This window comes from Rhinichthys klamathensis, unplaced genomic scaffold, assembly GCF_029890125.1.
Source record: "Rhinichthys klamathensis goyatoka isolate OS25496 unplaced genomic scaffold, OSU_Roscu_1.1 h1tg000820l_1, whole genome shotgun sequence".
NCBI lineage: Eukaryota > Metazoa > Chordata > Actinopteri > Cypriniformes > Leuciscidae > Rhinichthys > Rhinichthys klamathensis.
The window spans coordinates 246,415-268,310 of record NW_026607206.1 but is presented as its reverse complement, the minus strand read 5'-3'; the positions used below and the strand labels follow the sequence as shown (position 1 = coordinate 268,310).

The 21,896-nt window shown below is 38.2% G+C and overlaps 1 protein-coding gene across 2 annotated transcripts in view; it reads left to right on the top strand.

Moving 5' to 3' along the window:
- Positions 1–21,896, top strand: part of wnt7bb (wingless-type MMTV integration site family, member 7Bb) — a 43,393-nt gene that overhangs the window by 9,093 nt on the left and 12,404 nt on the right. For both annotated transcript variants that reach the window (XM_056243656.1, XM_056243657.1), the window contains exon 2: positions 5,363–5,589. In XM_056243656.1, the coding sequence (XP_056099631.1) occupies positions 5,363–5,589 (227 nt within the window). The remainder of the gene's footprint in view (positions 1–5,362; positions 5,590–21,896) is intronic.

The window sequence follows — 21,896 nt, the reverse complement described above, 5'->3', positions numbered from 1 at the left end:
ATGGTGTGGTTGCCAGGGTGTTGTTATGCTGTTGGTAAAGTGTTTTGAGTGTTTTGTAGCTCGTTATGTGGTTGCCAGGGTGATGTTATGTAGTTGCTAAGGTGTTTTGAGTGTTTTGTAGCTCGTTATGTGGTTGCCAGGGTGATGTTATGCAGTTGCTATGGTGTGTTTTGTAGCTCCTTAAATGGTTGCCAGAGTGTTGTTGTGCAGTTGCTATGGTGTGGTTGCCAGGGTGTTGTTACGCTGTTGCTAAATTGTTTTGAAGCTTGTTATGTGGTTGCCAGGGTGTTGTTATGCAGTTGCAGCACGTTTCAAACCCTCGTGAGCTTCGGGTAGCATCCTAAATAAAACGAAACCAAGTTACTAATTTGAACGCCGATTTTAAGCGCAAATGTGGACGTCACACAAATAGTGAAGCATATGAGAGATATGACTCCCGATTTGATTTCAACAGAGTTTGGTATTAGTGCTAATTGGGAAAAATGATTTTTTTTATTTAATGAAATATGCACTACTGCTCAATATATATATATTTTTTATGTTTTTGAAATAAGTCTCCTCTGCTCACCAAGGCTGTATTTATTTAATTGAAAATACATTAAAATTAGTTAAATAATATTACAATTTAAAATAACTGTTTTCTATGTGAATATATAGTAAAGTGTAATTTATTCCTGTGATCAAAGCTGTATTTTCAGCATCATTACTCCAGTCTTCAGTCTCACATGATCCTTCAGAAATCACTCTAATATGAGGATTTGCTGCTCAAGAAACATTTATGATTATTATCAATGTTGAAAACAGTCATGCTGCTTCAAATCTTTTCTCAACAGAATCTTTTGTAACAGTATAAATGTATTTTACTGTTACTTTTCATCAGTTATTGTAACAATATTTACAATCAATATTTATCTCATGCCATTTAGTGGCATTTTGCATTGTATCCTGGGATTTCATAGGATGCATCCTTTAAAATTCGGCCAATATCAGGTACGTTAGTAGGCTACTTTTTAAACGTGTCTATGATGCTCTCTAGGTAGGAAGCTCACTAGGTTTGGAACAGATGGCAGCAAAACTTCATATTCCTCATAGCGGCTCACTTAATGCCGGGGTTTGGAAGGCTTTGGAGGCGCTATATTAACGTGTGGTCGAGTGTTAGTTTGTGTTCGCAGAAGGGTTTAAATAAACACACACTTTTAGCTGCTCGCCCCTCGCAACTCCATTATATGCAGAAACAGGAGATGTTTCTTAAACACAGACCCTCGACTTCATCACACATGTGCTTTTGTATTTAAGAGTGATTCTGAAGCCTTTGTGGACATGGAAACACAAAACCAGAAAAGAATCAAACCAGCCGTATCCGATTTCCAATGAACATTCCTGGTCTTTGTTCCGCACTGTTTGATCTATTTTGACGTTGGATCCATAAGTCGCATCTATTCTCCCGACCCGTCCACTCATGTGTGTGTGTTTTTTTTTTTTGCTGACACACGCATTGCTTGTTGCAACTCGCCTCGCTTGCGGTGGAGTCCTCGCGGCCGGTGACGTCATTCTACAAAGTTGGCATGCGTTTTTGCGTGAGTTTTTTACAGCCCTCGTCTCTGACATGTTTGAAAGGCACATATCTGAACGGGTTCAAAGCTCGTAAACAGAGTTTAGCTCATGCAAACAGAGTGTAGAAAATACTCGGCGTGCATTTTAAGAGCGCTGTCGAGGGCTGTATCAACACCGAAAGCCCCGTGATGACAGAGATGTGTGCGTTTGGAACACGACCCACTTTGTGTGGTCACAGTTGCATGAAAATATGATGAGAATTGAAAAAAGGGGCACGAAAAATCTGATCTTTATAACCAGTAACACATTGTTCTATTCCGTTATGTGTATTCCAGTTCTGTTCTTTTCTATTCTATTCAGTTATGTTTTATTCTGTTCAGCGGCGTTCTGTTTTATTGCTCTAATTCTATACTCTATCATGTTCAGTGGTGGGGTTCTGTTTTGTTCAATTATATTCTCTTCAGTTTTATTCTATCATGTCATGTTCTGGTATATTTAATTCTATTTGATTTTATTCATTCGCATACAGTTATGTTTTTCATTTCTATTCTATTTGTTTTTGTCCTATTCTGCTCTACAGTTACGTTTTGGATTATTCTATTCTGATTATATTCTAAATTACCGTTCCCTTCTGTTCAACTCTATTCTTACATTCTGCTCACTTCTATGCCGTCATGTTCATTTATGCTGTTCTGGTCTATTCAATTCTATTGTATTTTTATTCATTCACATTCAGTTGTTTTTTCTATTATATTTGTTATTGTCCTATTCTGCTCTACAGTTGCCTTGGTCTATTATTTTCTGATTCTATATGTTACAGTTATGCTTTTGCATATTTACTTCTGTTCAATTCTATTCTGTTTTGTTAAATTACATTCTGCTGTTAAATTAGGCTATTCTGGTATATTCGATTCTATTTTATTTATTCACATTGAGTTATGATTTAATTTAATTTCTGTTTGTTTTGTCATATTTTGCAATTTATATCTTGGCCTATTCAGTTCTGTCATGTTGATTCTATTCTATATTAAAGTTTATTGTTGGCCTAATCACTTCTGTTCAATTCTATTCGGTTTTGTTCAGTTACATTCTACTCACTTTCATTAAATGTCATGTTCAGTTATTGCTGTTCATGGTCTATTCAGTTATATTGTATTTTATTCAGTTGTTTTTTTTCTATTCTATTTGTTTTTATCCTATTCTGCGCTACAGTTGTCATGGTCTATTCTATTCTGGTTCTGTTCTATATTACAGTTATGCTTTTGTTTATTCACATCTGTTCAATTCTATTCTGTTTTGTTCAATTACATTCAGCTCACTTTTATTCTGTCATGTTCATTAATGCTGTTCTGGTTTATTCAATTCTATTTTATTCATTCACATTCAGTTATGTTTTTGTTTTCTATTGTATTTGTTTGTTGTCCTATTTTGCTATACGGTTATGTCTTGGTCTATTCTATTCTTTCCTGTTGATTCTATTCTATATTACGTTTTTCATTGGCCTAATCACTTCTGTTCAGTTCTATTCTATTTTTAACAATTATATCATACTTGCTTCTATTCTATGTTATGTTCAGTTATGTTCTGGTCTATTCAGTTCTATTTTATTCATTACTGTTCAGTTATGTTCTTTCAATGTCTATTTCATTAATTATTGTTCTCTTTGAGTCTGCGGTTATGTGTTATTCTGATATATTCTATGCTTTGTTGTGGTCAGATCTTTAATAACCGTTTTTAATTCTACTTTATGAACTACTGTGGATGCTTAAAGTCAGCATGAAATAGAAGTTTCGCGGGTCTTTTCTTCCCTGTTGTGACGTATATCCGAGTGAAACGCTTCTGGAACAAGATCAAATGTGGGCGGGGCTTGATTTTGTCCTTAGGGAATTGATTGGATGTTGTGGTTTGCTATTGGTGGATCTCATGTGAGTGACAGGTTGTCCCGCTCGTAGAATCAGAATAGAATGATCCAAAACGTATAGAGCAGAATAGGACAACTCGTCATCAGAGAAGAGAAAAGATGTCGCTGCAAGAGCGATGGGAATTTATTTTGATTCATGATTACGAGGCACATGAATAAAATAAAAACAATGATGTGCACGGATGAATCATTTATAATAAACACTGCAATATTCCATAATAAAGTCAGAAATGGAAAATTTGATTTCATGGTGACTTTAACCAACCTTCAACACTGGCTAAGCTTACATGCAACCAAATAATACGTAAGTAATCGGACTGATGGCTCAATCGGACTGAAAAGCCTTTATGTAAACACTTTAATTGATCCGATTGAGCTCGATACGAATTAAATTTCAAATCGGATTGAAACTTGTTTCGGATTCTCATCCACAAACGGTTTTGGGCATTTTTACTGCGTGATAAATTAAAGCGTCACAACTGTTCATATATTCATTTACTCCAATTTTTGACCAGAAATGGATAAATATTACTTGCTGTTTAAAACAAATAAAGAACCAATGTAGGAGAATAGAATAGGCACAAACGCCGGGAAACTCTGTATATTAGTTAGTGAGCGCATGTCAAAAAAATCCATTCTGATTTGAAGCTTGTGACATATAAACGCGCACATCAACCAGATCACATGTTCAGCGTTCATGTAAACACTTCATTCAGATTCATCAATCAGAATGAATTCAAGCCACATTTACACATAGCCGGGTATTTAGAGAAACGAATAATATCCGTTTTCAATAATATCATCGTGCACACAACATCGTTTTAAAAACATTTGTCATTTACATCAACCCGCATTAATATGCCGTCGAGCGCCATCCATAGACAGTATAAGAAGTGGACAGAGCCATCTCATTGGAACTCAGTTGAGACGATTTTTGAGCACTTCCGTTCCTGACGCGCAGACTCAAACCGACTCAAACTAAGCTTGATGACGTGAGCAACCTGTCTGACAGACGTTACTCTTCTAGTAGCTGTGCCAAGAGGAATCTAATCATTCCCTTCCGAAACTTGCAGAGCCGGAGATCGTGAGTATTAGCTGTCCATGAGCTCGCAGCAGGAGCAACTTTACAACTCTCTATGGGCTTCTCCCTTGACTTTATGCCTCCACGTCCCCCCGATTGCGCGCGAGTTTCTACTTCTGTCTATACGGTAATTTCTCTACTGTGCGCCAGAGAGTCGCGTGTTATGACGCAATCGTTAGCATATTTTTACAAAAACGGCTTCTACGGGGCCATAACGTAAGGTACAAAGTAATGGAGCCTTTTATACATTGTCGTGTTTCTTTAGAAATAAATAATGGACAAATGGAGTCTTTAAACGCCTCAGATGTAAAGTTATTCGCTGTCAAAGTGACGCCAAAATGAATGGGAGTCAATGGAAATGCTAACGCAAGTGAAGTTCTGCTACAAGATGGCGGCACCCGGCCGGCTTCAACTTCCGGTCGATGGATTACCCCCCTGGGGCGCCATCATAACTGGGCGCTCACGTGACATTAAGCATTTTCTGGCGCATAATGTGACGTTTGAGAACCTAAAACCCCGTTTCTCCCAGTCGACACGGCAACACATAACCAGCGTTATCAGAAATCTCCACTTTGGCCGGAGTTTTTAGAAATAATCGTTTTCTGTGATAAAAACGGGGTTTTCATTTTTTACGGTGTAAATGAGAGGCCAAACCGCAGGGAAATATCTGCGTCTTCCCTTCGTGTAAACGGGGCATCAGTCCGATTGAAACAAAAGTTGTGCATGTAAACGTAGCCAATGCAAGCGTCTCATTAATGTCCATCCCCCTTTCTTTACTCTTTGGGTTTGTCTCTTCTGTCCCATAGGGCTCTTTCTTCTGTGGTGGCTCTTGGTGCGAACATCATCTGTAATAAGATCCCGGGTCTCGCGCCCCGCCAGCGAGCCATCTGTCAGAGCCGGCCCGACGCCATCATCGTGATCGGGGAAGGGGCACAGCTGGGCATCAACGAGTGCCAGTACCAGTTTCGCTACGGGCGCTGGAACTGCTCGGCGCTGGGCGAACGCACGGTCTTCGGGCAGGAGCTGCGAGTAGGTCAGTGGTCGTCGGGACTCAAACAGTACATTTTGTTCAATTACAGTACATTCGGCTCACCTTTATTCCATTAAAGGTGCTGTATGTAAGTTTTTCACTCTACTAAAGCATTAAAACACCATGATATGTTTGCAGATATTTAGGAAACATGCTAAGGTCACATACTCGTTTCTCTGAAAAACACTTCTATAGTCAGTTATTTAATGTATTATTTTAAACGTTCCGTGTTGTCAGTCGGTTTTTGTTTCGGTCTGTGTGACTCCGCCCACTGCCAGTTCACCCAATAGTATTTCACTAATTCGTCTGTCCGTTCAGCCTAAAAGGTTAATAGTGAGCTAACTTGGCTTGCTGTCCTTGGAGGAGGCTCGAACCCGAGGCTCGGCTTGAGCTGCGAGTTAAAACCCCCTGTGGTGGAATTGCGCATAAGAGGATAGAGATAATTTACTGGAGGAGGAAGGCTGCCGGAAGAATTTTTCAATGAGATGACGTAGTGATGCACCGATGTGAAAATTGTGGCCGATACCGATAACCGATATTAATACTGCTGTTATGGCCGATACCGATATTTACCGATGTCGATATCTCTGTATAGAAAACACATAGCGAGGATTAGGGCTGCACGATATTGGTAAAAAATGACATTGCAATATTTTATTTTTCTGCGATATATATTGCGATTTAAAAACATTTTCACCAGATGACCTGAATAGCTTGGAAAGAATGAATCATTCTAGAATGACTGGGGTGGTTTTTTCATGGAGTAAATCCGCATAGAAACTAATATTAATAGCATGTGAACTAATGTAGTTAACTAGACTTTAATAAGTTGAACCTTATTGTAAAGTGTTTTCGATTTATGTCTCTTGAGTTCAGTGTTGGACAGATCAGTTGTTTTAACCATTCATTAAAGTGAATCGGTTCAAAGGAGTCATTAGTTCGCGAATCGGACGTGTCATTAACGGACCATGGCACACGTTGTGTGATTATCCAGGCAGTTTCGGACATCGCACAAGATTTGTCTCAACACAGAAAACATTTCATCACTAGATAGATTTTTTTGTTTGTTTATTGAAAGTGTGGTTTATGTCATCTGAATGTGTGGAAAGCTTTTCAGAGAAGATAAGCCAACGTTATTTTAGCACAATTCACAACCAGCGGTAGTTCAGAAAAAAAAAAACTTCGGTCTTCTGACCTTTTACCATCGTGTGTTCTCAAAGATATTCAGTCAACTCAATTCATTAATATACGCGAGGGAGGGAGAGAGAGCAAGACAGTTTGAAGACGGCGAGAGTGCGCGCGCGACCGGGGCTTTCACTCTCTCTGCTCGTTCTCTCAGTTAAACAAGCGCAGCAGTCACTCATCTACATCACGGGACAAAAATACGCCTTAGTAAGGCTGACAGAAAACAGCGCGCAAGTTCCAGTCTTCTTGCGCTTGATGTTTAAACTGACAGGACTTGCGCTCGTAATGTATGCGCTTGTGCAAAAACAAACATCCCCGCCCCCGCACTCACATCTACACACACGTCAAATACACAGGAATGATTATCGGCCTGTTCACATCGGCCCTATTTTGACATCGGAACGATACCGATGTGAAAAAATTGACCATATCGGTCGATATTATATCGGCGGCCGATATATCGTTCACCACTAAGATGACGTGGTGTCTGCTGCTTATATAGTACGCTCGTAATGATGATTGACACGACTGAATGTTTAGGCTCCTCCCGAACCTACGTTTTGAGCTTGATTTCGACACCCCGGGATGCCAGGAAACACAGCGTATTGCAGCCAGCAAACAAACTGGGTCAACGATTGCAGATTCCACACAACCTAAAAAGCCTCAATATCATCTAAAAATCTCTATGAGCATATTAAAACGCGGATAAATCAACTTACAGTGTGTTAGTCTCCTCGGAAAACAAATTGGAGGAGGGGGGTGGGAGAAATGACGATCTCTGATATTTTAAATTTGGACTGCAGTACCTATTTCAACCACTAGCTGTGATTCTTACAGACTGCACCTTTAATGCTGTTCTGGGCTGCGTTTCTAGATCGTAGAGCCATTGTCATCAATCAAACGGTCTTCGGACAGGAGCTGCGAGTACGTCAGTGTCGTCGCAGGTCACGAAGCGTTTGTTTTCGGGGTGGTGTGGACTAAGAACTGCATTCAAACAATATTATTTCAAACAATAGACTTGCGAATGTCTGTTAGCATTCATGTCCATGACAGGTGCTTTAACCTCAGGTAATTCTGCGAATCTCACAAAGACATGATGGACAAAAAATCAAGAAGAAAAGATAATAAATAATATTTTGCATGAAGACAGTACAGCCTAACATGATGAGAAGACATTGAGATTTTAAATCTTGAATAATGATAAAATGCACTACAATTGGGAAAATATGCACAAAAAAAGAAAGAAAAAAAGTTGATGATCTTAAAGTCCTTAAACTGCAGTGAACCAAAGACAGTCTCAAAAACACGGTTTGAAATCGCTGGTGTTTCTGACGTCACAAACGACCTTGTAACCAATCAGGTCAACGTGTGATCGTCAACCAGTGGATCTCTGAGCTGAGTGAGTGGAGGCGGGGCTCATTTGCATATTCATAGAACCACGCATACTAAATGAGGCAAGGGTGTAGAGTTACATTCAAGATATTTTAAAGCTGCAGTCCGTATCTTTTCCTCTTTGTCGCCATCTCTGTGTTCGAAATCTGTAACTGCAGTGATTCGCGGAATTATCATCTTTACGTGGGTTGTAAATCGGCATGAAACAGCGCGGATGAACACAGTGCTTTGAGGCGAGTGCTGCTGTCAGTCACCGCGCTGTGTGGATACTGTCATACAGAATCACAGATTCACTTTTTGAAAGTTTGACCAACATAAGAATTTTCATAAGAAAATGTCTTCTGAACAAGTAAGTAACATCCATTTTTGTTCTGACCAACTAAGGGGGAAAAAGCATTCGACATGATAAGCTTCGTTAGATTTAATCAACTCGATTTACAGCAACCGTGCAAATTATAGCCTACTTTGTTCTCAAATTGTTCATGTTAACAACATCAGCATTGCGTGACTAATGTTAAATTTAATGTGTTTTATGGTTACCTGTGTAGTTCAGAATTCATATTCTCCATAATAGCAAAACGAGAAAGGCACAACAAAGGAAACTCCATAACTGTGTGAATTAAGAAAACGTACTGTTACACGATTGAACTATTGAAATGTCTTACTTGTTCAGCAGAAAAAGCCGTCTCTTCTTCCGTTTCGAACCCCTTCAAAACACGGAGTTCACGCACTTTTCAAAAGCCCCGCCGATGTTTAAATCCTTGTGTTCGCATGAGACGGTTTCTTTCTCTTTCTCTAGCCACCTTAAATCCGAAGTACGAAGTCTTTTGGGTTTTATAACTGCTGAATCTCCAGTTGACACTGATGATTGTTGTTTGGATCTTTCTGGATCCGCCATAAGTTTAATCATGTAAAGTGCTGCGAGAAAAGCCTATACATCTAAACATCTCGTCACGCGCAGTATAGCCGGCTAGCCGAAACTCCTTCTTTATGTGTACGGGTGTGACGTCATGACGCAAAGACATGCTCGAATTTCCCGCGGAAACCCACCAGTACCACTGGAATTAAAATCATTATTACAAGCTAACCGTTTTGAATCTAGCTATGGCAAGCAGATAGTTTTGACCACTGGCAGAATATGTTTTTTTTAATATAATTATTTTGGATTATTTTTAACTTAAAAAAGTTACGGACTGCAGCTTTAAGGCATGAAGACATTCAAGGAATTTCTTTAAAAATATGTCATTTTGGTGATTAAAGATGAGTTTTAAGGGATAAAATGACTACAGGGGGACTATAAAAATTCTTTATGCAAAACATTTCTTTCCAGGTAAATGTAATTTCTGTGATGCTTTAATCTAACTGCTATAGATGTGGATGTTGTTGAGGATTTTCGGGATGCCTGTAGTGATGATGCAAGCGTGTTTTGTGATGAACTATAGTGTTGTGAAGATAAGCGTCTAGTATAAATGCAGCTTTGATTACACGGGATTTGTTTTTTTTACTGTGACAAAAACTCTGAACTCAGAAACGGGGAAATGCACTGATATGAAAGGAGTGTGTCTTTGTGTGTGGGCGAAGCCAACATGGTGTGCATGCACACACTTGAGCCTCAAAGGCTTGCGAAAGCATGTTTGTGTTGCTGTGATTAATATAGTGCTGATTCACCTCTATTTATTTGATTACACATTGACCGTACACACACACTAGGTTGATATCAGATGATTGCTGCATGCAAATTTGATTTGAACTACTTCTGCTATACAGGTAAAACTCGAAAAATGAGAATATCGTGCAAAAGTTCAGTAATTCAACTTAAAAGGTGAAACTAATATATTATATAGACTCATTACATGCAAAGTGAGACATTTCAAGCCTTTATTTGTTATCATTTTGATGATTATGGCTTACAGATATGAAAACCTTTTCATAATATTCTAATTTTGAATTCATTTCATAAGCTGTAAACCATAATCATCAAAATTATAACAAATAAAGGCTTGAAATATCTCACTTTGCATGTAATGAGTCTATATCATATATTAGTTTCACCTTTTAAGTTGAATTACTGAACTTTTGCACGATATTCTCATTTTTCAAGTTTCACATGTATATAGTATGCAGTTGGTACAGAGTTTTGTGCACCATAAACCTGGATGATATTCAACCAAACACTGCAGAATGAGTTTAACACTGTCGTAGTGAGCAATTTTGATGCTTGCTTTAGAAAACTTAAACTGTGAATGCATCGACCATTAAAGTTCTGTCGCTCTTTTTCACGCGATCTCTCTCCCCGTTGTGTTTATACAGTCGAAATGAGCTACAAACCTGGCAAACATTTGCATTTTCATGGCTTTTGTGTGATAGGCATTCCTGAGTGGGTTGCAGGGTTGCTCTTTTACACTGTCGTTTATATACATTTCCCTTCATTTGAAAGCGTTTTGTCGCTGTTTAACTGCGGTCAGACTGGGACTTCACACCAAAACGCTCTGTAAACTTCCATCACTTCAACCCCACAAAACGCATCGCAGTTCCTTTGAAATGTTACACTTCTGTGGTGAATCTTTGAACTTTGCCGAAGCTCTCGTCCAAAAAAAAAAAAAAACTGATGGAAATCTAATTTATAAACAACTTTTATTGGAGTTTGCAGTGAGTCTAAGCAGCTTTGCATGCAGTAAAACGGTAGATTATGCTGTTTTCGTTGTCCTGAATCCACATTTTAAGCCTGCACAACAAAACAAACTTTTAATACTAATTTCCCCTAGTTTTTTTTTTTTTTTTTTGGTTGTAAATTATACTGACTGGAAAGTGTTTCTTGGCGATGCAAAAATATTAAGTAGGGGTAACTTAAGACCGATAGAGTGGTGTTCAGTATCACCAATCTGTCGAAATGTTGTTTTTTTTACTGTAAAACCTCAATTTATTAAGTTGAGCAAATAAAAGTATGTGAAAAAAAATTATTTTATTTAAGTAAATTGATTTTTTTTTCAACATGGTGTCGATTTGAACATTTTTAAGACTCTTTTATGTGCTTTTTTTATCAAAATGTATTTTTTTTTCAACTGACATCATGAATCCCTCCTACTTTAAACTCCTCCCCTCCAACCACTATGACATCACTCTCATAGGCCACACCCACTTTTCACAGTCCAATCCATTTTTGATTGATTAAATCAAGTCCCATCTTACGTTTATTTTTTATTTTTTTCATTGATTGTCCAGTTTCGCTTGAACGTGTGCAGTTGTTGACTTTACGCTTGTTGGTGCGTTTATTAATGTTTTGCAAGTCTCTGCATTTATTTCATCGACTTTTTATGCTTTATTGATTATGCAAAAGGTCAGCAGAGCTTCACAATAAACTCTTAAAACCTTGTTGAAGAGTGTAGAGCATCTCTGGTAAGTGAACGTTGCAGTTAAAAGCCTTTTGAGAGTTGATTGTACTTGAGTTCAATGGTAAATGACGTTAAACGCGATGTTTTAGAAGCTGCAATGATTCCAGGAATATCTCAATCCACTCATAATAGACTGTATGAAACGGATTTTTTCTAATTGTAAATCCTCCAGATTGTAACCACTAAATTGTTCCTGCTCGTAAGGAGCTCGTCTACATCGCCGCTAGATTCCTGTTGTTTTCGAAGAGATGATGATCAACAGACCGCAGAGTTAACTCTCTTTCTCTCTCTCTCTCCGCTCAGTTTTGGCTGTTCTCTGCGGCGCACATTAATCGCTGGGTTATTGAGAGTTTCTGAAGAATTGACTCGAGGAAGGATTGGGTTTCCGGCAAAAGAAAAGGGCCAAAGTGGATCCTCAGTTTCAGAATAAATATCTAGAGCTGAATGACAGAGCGCTTCCCATCGAGGCGTCGTAATACTCTTCCAGAGGTTAAAGCCGAATTACTGAAGCGCTGCGTGTGTCCTTCATGGAGAAGACAGCAGAACGCATTGAGATGAGCTCAGTGACAAAATTAATATATTTTAGAAAATATTATTTTATTGTCTTATAGTTATTATAAGTATATTGCATTTAATACAAAAATATCAAGAGTTATATATAGTTTTATTCTGTATTGATAATAATAATTTATAAATTCTATACACAAATTCTATAGTAATGCTATGTTTAAAAAAGTAAACATTTATATGCTATTTTATTTATTATAAGATTTATTATAATAATGTTATTTATTTATTTTTATATATTTTTTAATAAATATGTATTATATATGTATGTATTGATAATTATTTTCTAAATTATTTAAAAATATCTATATATTTATAATTATTTTAAAATAATTTGTATATATTCTATATTATACATATATTCATTCAATACAAAAAGTATATAATATAATGAATATATAATAATAATAAATAAATATTGATAGTATCATTATATATATATATATATATTATATATATATAAATAATATTAATAAAATATAATATTATAATTTCTAAATTAATAACAATAATTTATATATATTACAATATATATATATATATATAAATAATATTAATAAAATATAATATTATAATTTCTAAATTAATAACAATAATTTATATATATTACAATATATATATATATATATATATATATATATATATATATATATATATATATTAGGGGTGTGACGGTTATTATATAACCGTGAGACCGACGGTTATAGTTGAACACCATCATTAGAACTCTATAACCGCCAAAACCGTGCTATTAAAATATTTTTTACAAACATTTTTTATCATAGAGAATGTTTAAATACTAATATCAGCTTAAGAGGGAAACGGAGGCTGCTACTGCTGGAGATGATTCGGGAGAGGTCTGTGCACCTTTACCGATCAGAGCGCGCGCTGACACGGAGTAAAGCCCCGTTCACACTACACGCGACTTTGTCGCTGCAAGTCGCCAGGCACTGGCGATGAGGTCGCTAGTGGGCGTTCCCACTACTGGTTGACTAGTATGACATCCAAAAGACAGCGAATCAGCTTTCTTGCCGTCCATCACTGCAGGCCCAGGGGCTGAGGAGAAGGATCACGTGCGCTCCACTCCTATTGGTTGTCGCTCGCGAAAATCGCTCTTCATTTGCATAAAGTTAAAAATTTCTCAACTTTGTCGCGTCGCTAGACACGCCCCATCTAGTCGCCAACGGTCGCTGTCGCGCGTGTCGCCGGAAGTCGCCCGCTCACCATTGAAATGAATGGTATCGCGTCGCTTGGTCGCGTGTAGTGTGAACGGGGCTTAAAGCCTTGTTTATACTCGACGCGTCCGCACGATCGCGAAGGTGCGCGCGGCAAAAATGACGCGTTCGGTGTGCAAGACCGGCAAGACCCCATTCGGCTTGGCTGTGTGTTTATATCTATGGGCTGTGTGCACGGCTTTTTTTTTTTAACAGCGCGCGCGGCGCCGCGTCCGAATCATAGACTTCAAGCCGAATCTGCCCGAGCATGCACGTCTCACCGCACCGGCACGCAGTTTGCGCGTCTAAATTGCAAAGTTCATTCCAAAGTTTTTTCGTTAAGGTTTTGTTACTGTGTGTGACTTATTTTAAAAAAAAGCACGTTCATTGCAACGTTTGTTTGTTTTGTTAGTTAAGGATTTGTTTACTGTGTGATACATTTAATGGAAAGCACATTCACTTCTAGTTGTCTTGCTGTTCATGTTAAATAAACGTAGAGCCAGTAGCTTATCAGTGTCTGCTTGTTTATTCAAACTAAGTTGTCCTATGACAGACGAACAGTTATTCACCCCCCCCCCCCCCCCGGACGACGGTTATGTTATGAACCGTCACATTTGACTCACGTCATAACCGTCATCACAAATTCTGAAACCGGCACACCCCTAATATATATATATATATATATATATATATATATATATATATATATATATATATATATATAAACAATTTTATTTCTTTATAATTTTTTATTCATATATATATATTTTATTTATTATAAGATTAAACTCATTAGACTTAATTTAATTTGTTTTGCACAAACCGTTTCTTTAATTGTCTCCTGATGCTGATTGTATATAATCTAAGATCACAAAAGTGTTTTTAAAATGAAAAAGAAAAAAAACTGATAATATCTGTTAGTTTTTAGTGGGATTAAGTGCCTGCTAAGTGTGTGTGTGTGTGTTTGAGTGTGTGTACACAGACACACACACACATACACACACACACACGCACCTCTTCCTCTCACGGTGTGTGTGTGTGTGTGTGTGTGTGTGTGTTTGTGTCATCCAGGTGATTCATGGCGCTCGTGATAGGAGTTTGTCGGCAGTTTCAGAGAAATATGATCAGAGTTTATGATCTCTCGCCCTTCCTCGAGTCACGGGACGCTTTGCTCTCGGCAGGTGCGCCTCTGAAACGAAAGAGTTCACACACATTCCCCAAACACACTAAAGCCCAGGAGAAGATTAATACAGCGTCCGGCAGGTTACACACACACACACACACCTACAGTCTTCATCACTCTCTCATCGCTTTAGGACGTTCACTGGCGTATTAATGTCAGATGATGCTATAAAAACTGTCAATCATTCTCATCACATGGACATTTTTGATTGATATTGGGTTATTGAACTATTGTCACGTGATAGGAGAGGCATTTTATAAATTAACTATACATATTATTATACAATTCATTTAATTGTAATTATGTATTTTTATACTAATTTTATATTTTGTATTTAATTATTTTTTATTTAATCCATTTAAATTGATTTATATATATATATATATGTAAATTACATTTTATGCATACTATTTATACTTTTAATTCATATTATTTGATTTTATAATTTTTTGTTTAATCAATGTGAATTCATTTTATAAAAAATGATTGCAAATTAAATTAAAATTAAAATAAATAAATCAAGAGTCTAGAGCTATAGAGAGCAGCTCAAATAATTTGATATAGTTATTTATAGCCTTTTATATTTCTTTTATTCCTAAATTGTTAACTCATTTTTAATTATACATATTATTATACAAATGAATATATATATTCATTTAATATTGTATAATTATGTATATTTATTTTAATGCTTATACTTTTATCATTATTACAATCTTATAATTATATATAATTTAATTCCATTTTTTTTTTTTTTTTTATGACAAGAAATTATTACTTGATTAAAGAGCCATAAAATGAATGTGGAGCAGCTCAAATATCTCATAATTTTACGAGAAACATCTGAGATGATTAGATGTTTTACTAAAGAACCAAATAATTGATTAGCTTGGATTATAGTGGATTATACACTGATCCGTCTCTGCCTCATGAGTTACAATTATGCAATTATTTTACTAAAGTTTCGTCTAAACAATGTCAGGCCGTCTGTAATTTGGCCTGAATTTCAGTATTGAGAGAAAACCACAGAAAAACAAATCACAGTTGTTTTGTGAGTGTTTCCAAGTAAACTGATAATGAAGGAACGACTGAATATGAAGCGCTTGTGGATGTTTCTCGGGTCTCGATCGCCAGTGGATAAAACCAGTTCTGGGTCCAAACCAGTTCTGTGGTCCAAACCAGTTCTGTGGTCCAAACCAGTTCTGAGGTTCAAACCAGTTCTGAGGTCCAAACCAGTTCTGGGTCCAAACCACCAAACCAGTTCTGAGGTCCAAACCAGTTCTGAGGTCCAAACCAGTTCTGTGGTTCAAACCAGTTCTGAGGTCCAAACCAGTTCTGTGGTCCAAACCAGTTCTGAGGTTCAAACCAGTTCTGTGGTCCAAACCAGTTCTGTGGTCCAAACCAGTTCTGTGGTCCAAACCAGTTCTAAGGTTCAAACCAGTTCTGAGGTCCAAACCAGTTCTGGGTCCAAACCACCAAACCAGTTCTGAGGTCCAAACCAGTTCTGAGGTCCAAACCAGTTCTGAGGTCCAAACCAGTTCTGGGTCCAAACCACCAAACCAGTTCTGAGGTCCAATGTGGTCCAAACCAGTTCTGAGGTTCAAACCAGTTCTGAGGTCCAAACCAGTTCTGGGTCCAAACCAGTTCTGTGGTCCAAACCAGTTCTGAGGTTCAAACCAGTTCTGAGGTCCAAACCAGTTCTGTGGTCCAAACCAGTTCTGAGGTTCAAACCAGTTCTGAGGTCCAAACCAGTTCTGGGTCCAAACCAGTTCTGAGGTCCAAACCAGTTCTGAGGTCCAAACCAGTTCTGGGTCCTCTTTGATGACCTCTCTGGGTCATCACTCTTTGCTATGGTTAACAAACTAACAAATCCACCACAACATGTTATGTCAGGCTCTGTGGAGCTTGTAAATAGCTTCTCTAAATTCTTTTCAGACAAATTGATGTCTATCACTTCTTCCATCACCAAAAACACGCATACAAGTGACTCAAACTTAATGATAACTGGACCAGCCCACTTGTCAAACCCTCTCTCTACTTTTACTCTGACTACTCCTGTTGCCATAAGTGACCTAATTGTGAAGTAAAAGTCTACATCCTGCCGGCTCGATCCTACACCTACTGTTCTACTTAAGAAGTGCGTCCTCGAGGTCGCACCATTCATAACTCACATGATAAACTGTAGTTTAGCTCGTGCCATTGTCCCAGCGGAATTAAAAACTGCTGCAGTGACTCCCATTCTTAAAAAACCTGGCCTTAATCACCTAAACATGGACAATTACAGACCGATATCAAACCTAACATTCTTAAGCAAAATCCTTGAAAAGGTTGTTGCTTCTCAATTACGCTCTTATTTGGATATGAATGGTCTTTTTGAACCTTTTCAGTCGGGTTTTCGCCCATCTCACAGCACTGAAACTGCTCTTCTGCGTGTGGTTAACGACATTCTCTCATCGATGGATTCAGGGTTAATAAACATCTTGATGCTCCTTGATCTAAGCGCCGCTTTTGACACAGTCTGCCATGAATTGCTTATTTCTCGGCTTTCTGGTATTGGTATCACTGGTTCCGCTCTTTCCTGGCTTATTTCCTATATCACTGACAGAATGTATTATATCACCATACAAGGTCATAATTCTGCCACCAATTTACTTACACGGGGCGTTCCTCAAGGTTCGGTTCTTGGTCCACTCTTGTTTATCATCTACATACACCCACTTGGTAGCATCATACGCAGGCATGGACTACAATTCCATTGCTATGCAGATGACATCCAAATTTACCTCACCACCAGCTCCGATAGACCATCCCTGCCTGACTCACTCACTGCATGCATCAGGGACATAAAGCATTGGATGTCCCTTAACTTCCTCAAATTAAATGATAATAAAACTGAGATATTAGTGATTGGTTCTCCAGCCTCAGTCAAAAGGATGGACCAGTCCTTCTATATTAATGGTTTCCATATAAAGCCTTTCACTGACTCGCAACCTCGGTGTCTTATTTGACTCAACTCTGTCTTTTGGCTCTCATATTTCTTCCATTGTTAAAAACTCTTTCTTTCATCTTCGAAATATTGCTCGTCTAAGACCATCTCTCACTTTAGCTGACGCCGAACTCTTAATTCATGCATCAATCACATCACGTCTGGATTATTGCAATGCTTTATTTCTTGGCCTTCCCAAAAAACTTATTGCAAGATTGCAGTACGTCCAAAACTCAGCAGCAAGAGTTCTCACCTCCACCAGGCGTTCTGCTCACATTACTCCGGTGCTTCATGACCTTCACTGGTTACCTGTTTCATCACGTATCCACTTTAAGGTATTGCTTTTAACATATAAGGCATTAAACGGTCTTGCACCCCCATATTTGTCTGATCTACTTTTCACCTACCGTCCTGCACGCTCTCTCAGATCAACTGAACTTGGTTTACTGTCCATCCCTCGTTTTCGATTATCTACAGTAGGTGGAAGGTCATTCAGTGTTAATGCGCCAACATTATGGAATTCACTGCCCCTTTCACTTCGAAATATCTCATCAGGGACTGCTTTCAAGACACAGTTAAAAACATATCTGTTTAACATGTACTTCGTCTAAATGTGATTATATGTGTCCTTTGTGATTGTAAAGTTGTGCGTCAGTGTTAAATGTATTATAAAGGTACCATGTAAAGCGACCTTGAGCTTCGGAAAGGCGCTATATAAATAAAACTTCTTCTTCTTCTTCTTCTTCTTCTTCCAAACCACCAAACCAGTTCTGAGGTCCAAACCAGTTCTGAGGTTCAAACCAGTTCTGTGGTCCAAACCAGTTCTGAGGTTCAAACCAGTTCTGTGGTCCAAACCAGTTCTGTGGTCCAAACCAGTTCTGGGTCCAAACCAGTTCTGGGTCCAAACCACCAAACCAGTTCTGAGGTCCAAACCAGTTCTGTGGTCCAAACCAGTTCTGAGGTTCAAACCAGTTCTGAGGTCCAAACCAGTTCTGGGTCCAAACCACCAAACCAGTTCTGAGGTCCAAACCAGTTCTGAGGTTCAAACCAGTTCTGTGGTCCAAACCAGTTCTGTGGTCCAAACCAGTTCTGAGGTTCAAACCAGTTCTGGGTCCAAACCAGTTCTGTGGTCCAAACCAGTTCTGTGGTCCAAACCAGTTCTGTGGTCCAAACCAGTTCTGAGGTTCAAACCAGTTCTGAGGTCTAAACCAGTTCTGGGTCCAAACCAGTTCTGAGGTCCAAACCAGTTCTGAGGTTCAAACCAGTTCTGAGGTCCAAACCAGTTCTGGGTCCAAACCACCAAACCAGTTCTGAGGTCCAAACCAGTTCTGAGGTTCAAACCAGTTCTGTGGTCCAAACCAGTTCTGAGGTTCAAACCAGTTCTGTGGTCCAAACCAGTTCTGTGGTCCAAACCAGTTCTGGATCCAAACCAGTTCTGTGGTCCAAACCAGTTCTGGGTCCAAACCAGTTCTGTGGTCCAAACCAGTTCTGTGGTCCAAACCAGTTCTGGGTCCATTTGTGGTCCAAACCAGTTCTGTGGTCCAAACCAGTTCTGGGTCCAAACCAGTTCTGGGTCCAAACCAGTTCTGAGGTTCAAACCAGTTCTGTGGTCCAAACCAGTTCTGTGGTCCAAACCAGTTCTGAGGTTCAAATCAGTTCTGAGGTCCAAACCGGTTCTGAGGTTCAAACCAGTTCTGAGGTTCAAACCAGTTCTGTGGTCCAAACCAGTTCTGAGGTTCAAACCAGTTCTGGGGTTCAAACCAGTTCTGTGGTCCAAACCAGTTCTGGGTCCAAACCAGTTCTGTGGTCCAAACCAGTTCTGTCGTTCAAACCAGTTCTGTCGTTCAAACCAGTTCATCAAACGCTATATTCTGGAGAACGCATTTTGATTTCACGCAATGGCATTTAATCCTCTTCCACAAAATATAATGTAGACAGACAGTGAGTCGCTGTTGCGTCCTAGAATTTGCAGATATATATATATATATATATATATATACAATTTTTAAGGGGGTAATATTTATTTATTTATTTTGTATACAATTTATAGCATACATGATTAGTATATTCAAACTAATCATAATTAATTATTATAATAATTATTTTTTAATGTTTTAAGTGGTGAAAACTTTATGTATACTATTTAAAAACTAGTTATAATTTTAATGCAATAATATAAAAATACTTTAAAATTAATTCTTATATTTATATAATTTTTATTTTCATTATAATTTTGTAAATTTTTCTTAGTTTTTTTCTTATATACTATTATATAACATATATATATTTTAATTACTTTTTATTATATTTTATTATATATACTGTAAATAAAATAATTACCTCATAAACATTATATATATATATATTTAAATTATTATATACTTTTTATTATATTTTATTATATATACTGTAAATAAAATAAGAATTACCTCATAAACATTATATATATATTTATATATATTTAAATTATAATATACTTTTTATTATATTTTATTATATATACTGTAAATAAAATAAGAATTACCTCATAAACATTATATATATATATATATATATATATATATATATATATATATATTTAAATTATTATATACTTTTTATTATATTTTATTATATATACTGTAAATAAAATAAGATTTACCTCACAACGATTATATATATATATACACTCACCGGCCACTTTATTAGGTACACCTGTCCAACTGCTCGTTAACACTTAATTTCTAAGCAGCCAATCACATGGCGGCAACTCAGTGCATTTAGGCATGTAGACATGGTCAAGACAATCTCCTGCAGTTCAAACCGAGCATCAGTATGGGGAAGAAAGTTGATTTGAGTGACTTTGAACGTGGCATGATTGTTGGTGCCAGAAGGGCTGGTCTGGGTATTTCAGAAACTGCTAATCTACTGGGATTTTCACGCACAACCATCTCTAGGGTTTACAGAGAATGGTCCGAAAAAGAAAAAACATCCAGTGAGCGGCAGTTCTGTGGGCGGAAATGCCTTGTTGATGCCAGAGGTCAGAGGAGAATGGCCAGACTGGTTCGAGCTGATAGAAGGGCAACAGTGACTGAAATAACCACTCGTTACAACCGAGGTATGCAGCCAAGCATTTGTGAAGCCACAACACGCACAACCTTGAGGCGGATGGGCTACAACAGCAGAAGACTCCACCGGGTACCACTCATCTCCACTACAAATAGGAAAAAGAGGCTACAATTTGCAAGAGCTCACCAAAATTGAACAGTTGAAGACTGGAAAAACGTTGCCTGGTCTGATGAGTCTCGATTTCTGTTGAGACATTCAGATGTTAGAGTCAGAATTTGGCGTAAACAGAATGAGAACATGGAACCATCATGCCTTGTTACCACTGTGCAGGCTGGTGGTGGTGGTGTAATGGTGTGGGGGATGTTTTCCTGGCACACTTTAGGCCCCTTAGTGCCAATTGGGCATCGTTTAAATGCCACGGCCTACCTGAGCATTGTTTCTGACCATGTCCATCCCTTTATGGCCACCATGTACCCATCCTCTGATGGCTACTTCCACCATGTCACAAAGCTCTAATCATTTCAAATTGGTTTCTTGAACATGACAATGAGTTCACTGTACTAAAATGACCTCCATAGTCACCAGATCTCAACCCAATAGAGCATCTTTGGGATGTGGTGGAACGGGAGATTCGCATCATGGATGTGCAGCCGACAAATCTGCGGCAACTGTGTGATGCCATCATGTCAATATGGACCAAACTCCCTGAGGAATGCTTCCAGCACCTTGTTGAATCTATGCCACGAAGAATTGAGGCAGTTCTGAAGGCAAAAGGGGGTCCAACCCGTTACTAGCATGGGGTACCTAATAAAGTGGCCGGTGAGTGTATATATATATAATGACATTATATGCACACTGTAAAAGACACTGTTCAGTCGTTCTACTTCCAAATGTCATCTTCGGTCAATGTGATATTTGTCATTTATTAGTAATTCATTGTGTGTGTGTGTGTGTGTGTGTGTGTGTGTGTGTGTGTGTGTGTTCACTGAGTGAACATTTCCCTGTGCAGTGTATCAGAACGAGAAGGAAGTGTTCCTCAGTGACGTCGCAGTTATCAGGAGGACATCTCAAGCACAGGCATTTAAGCATGTAATCCGACTCCTGAACATCATGGAAGTAAAGTCAGGAGCTGCTGGGAATCATAAGCTTTAAATCATGACACGTGTTGAGAGGTGCAGTCGATCCTCCAGCTTTAAAGGGTCAGAAGTGTCGACAGGTGTTCAGTGACACTCTTCCCCGTCTGTCATCGAGGACGTGTAGATTAGTCACGTGATCACCCTGAGGAAGTGTAGATTAGTCACGTGATCACCCTGAGGAAGTGTAGATTAGTCACATGATCACCC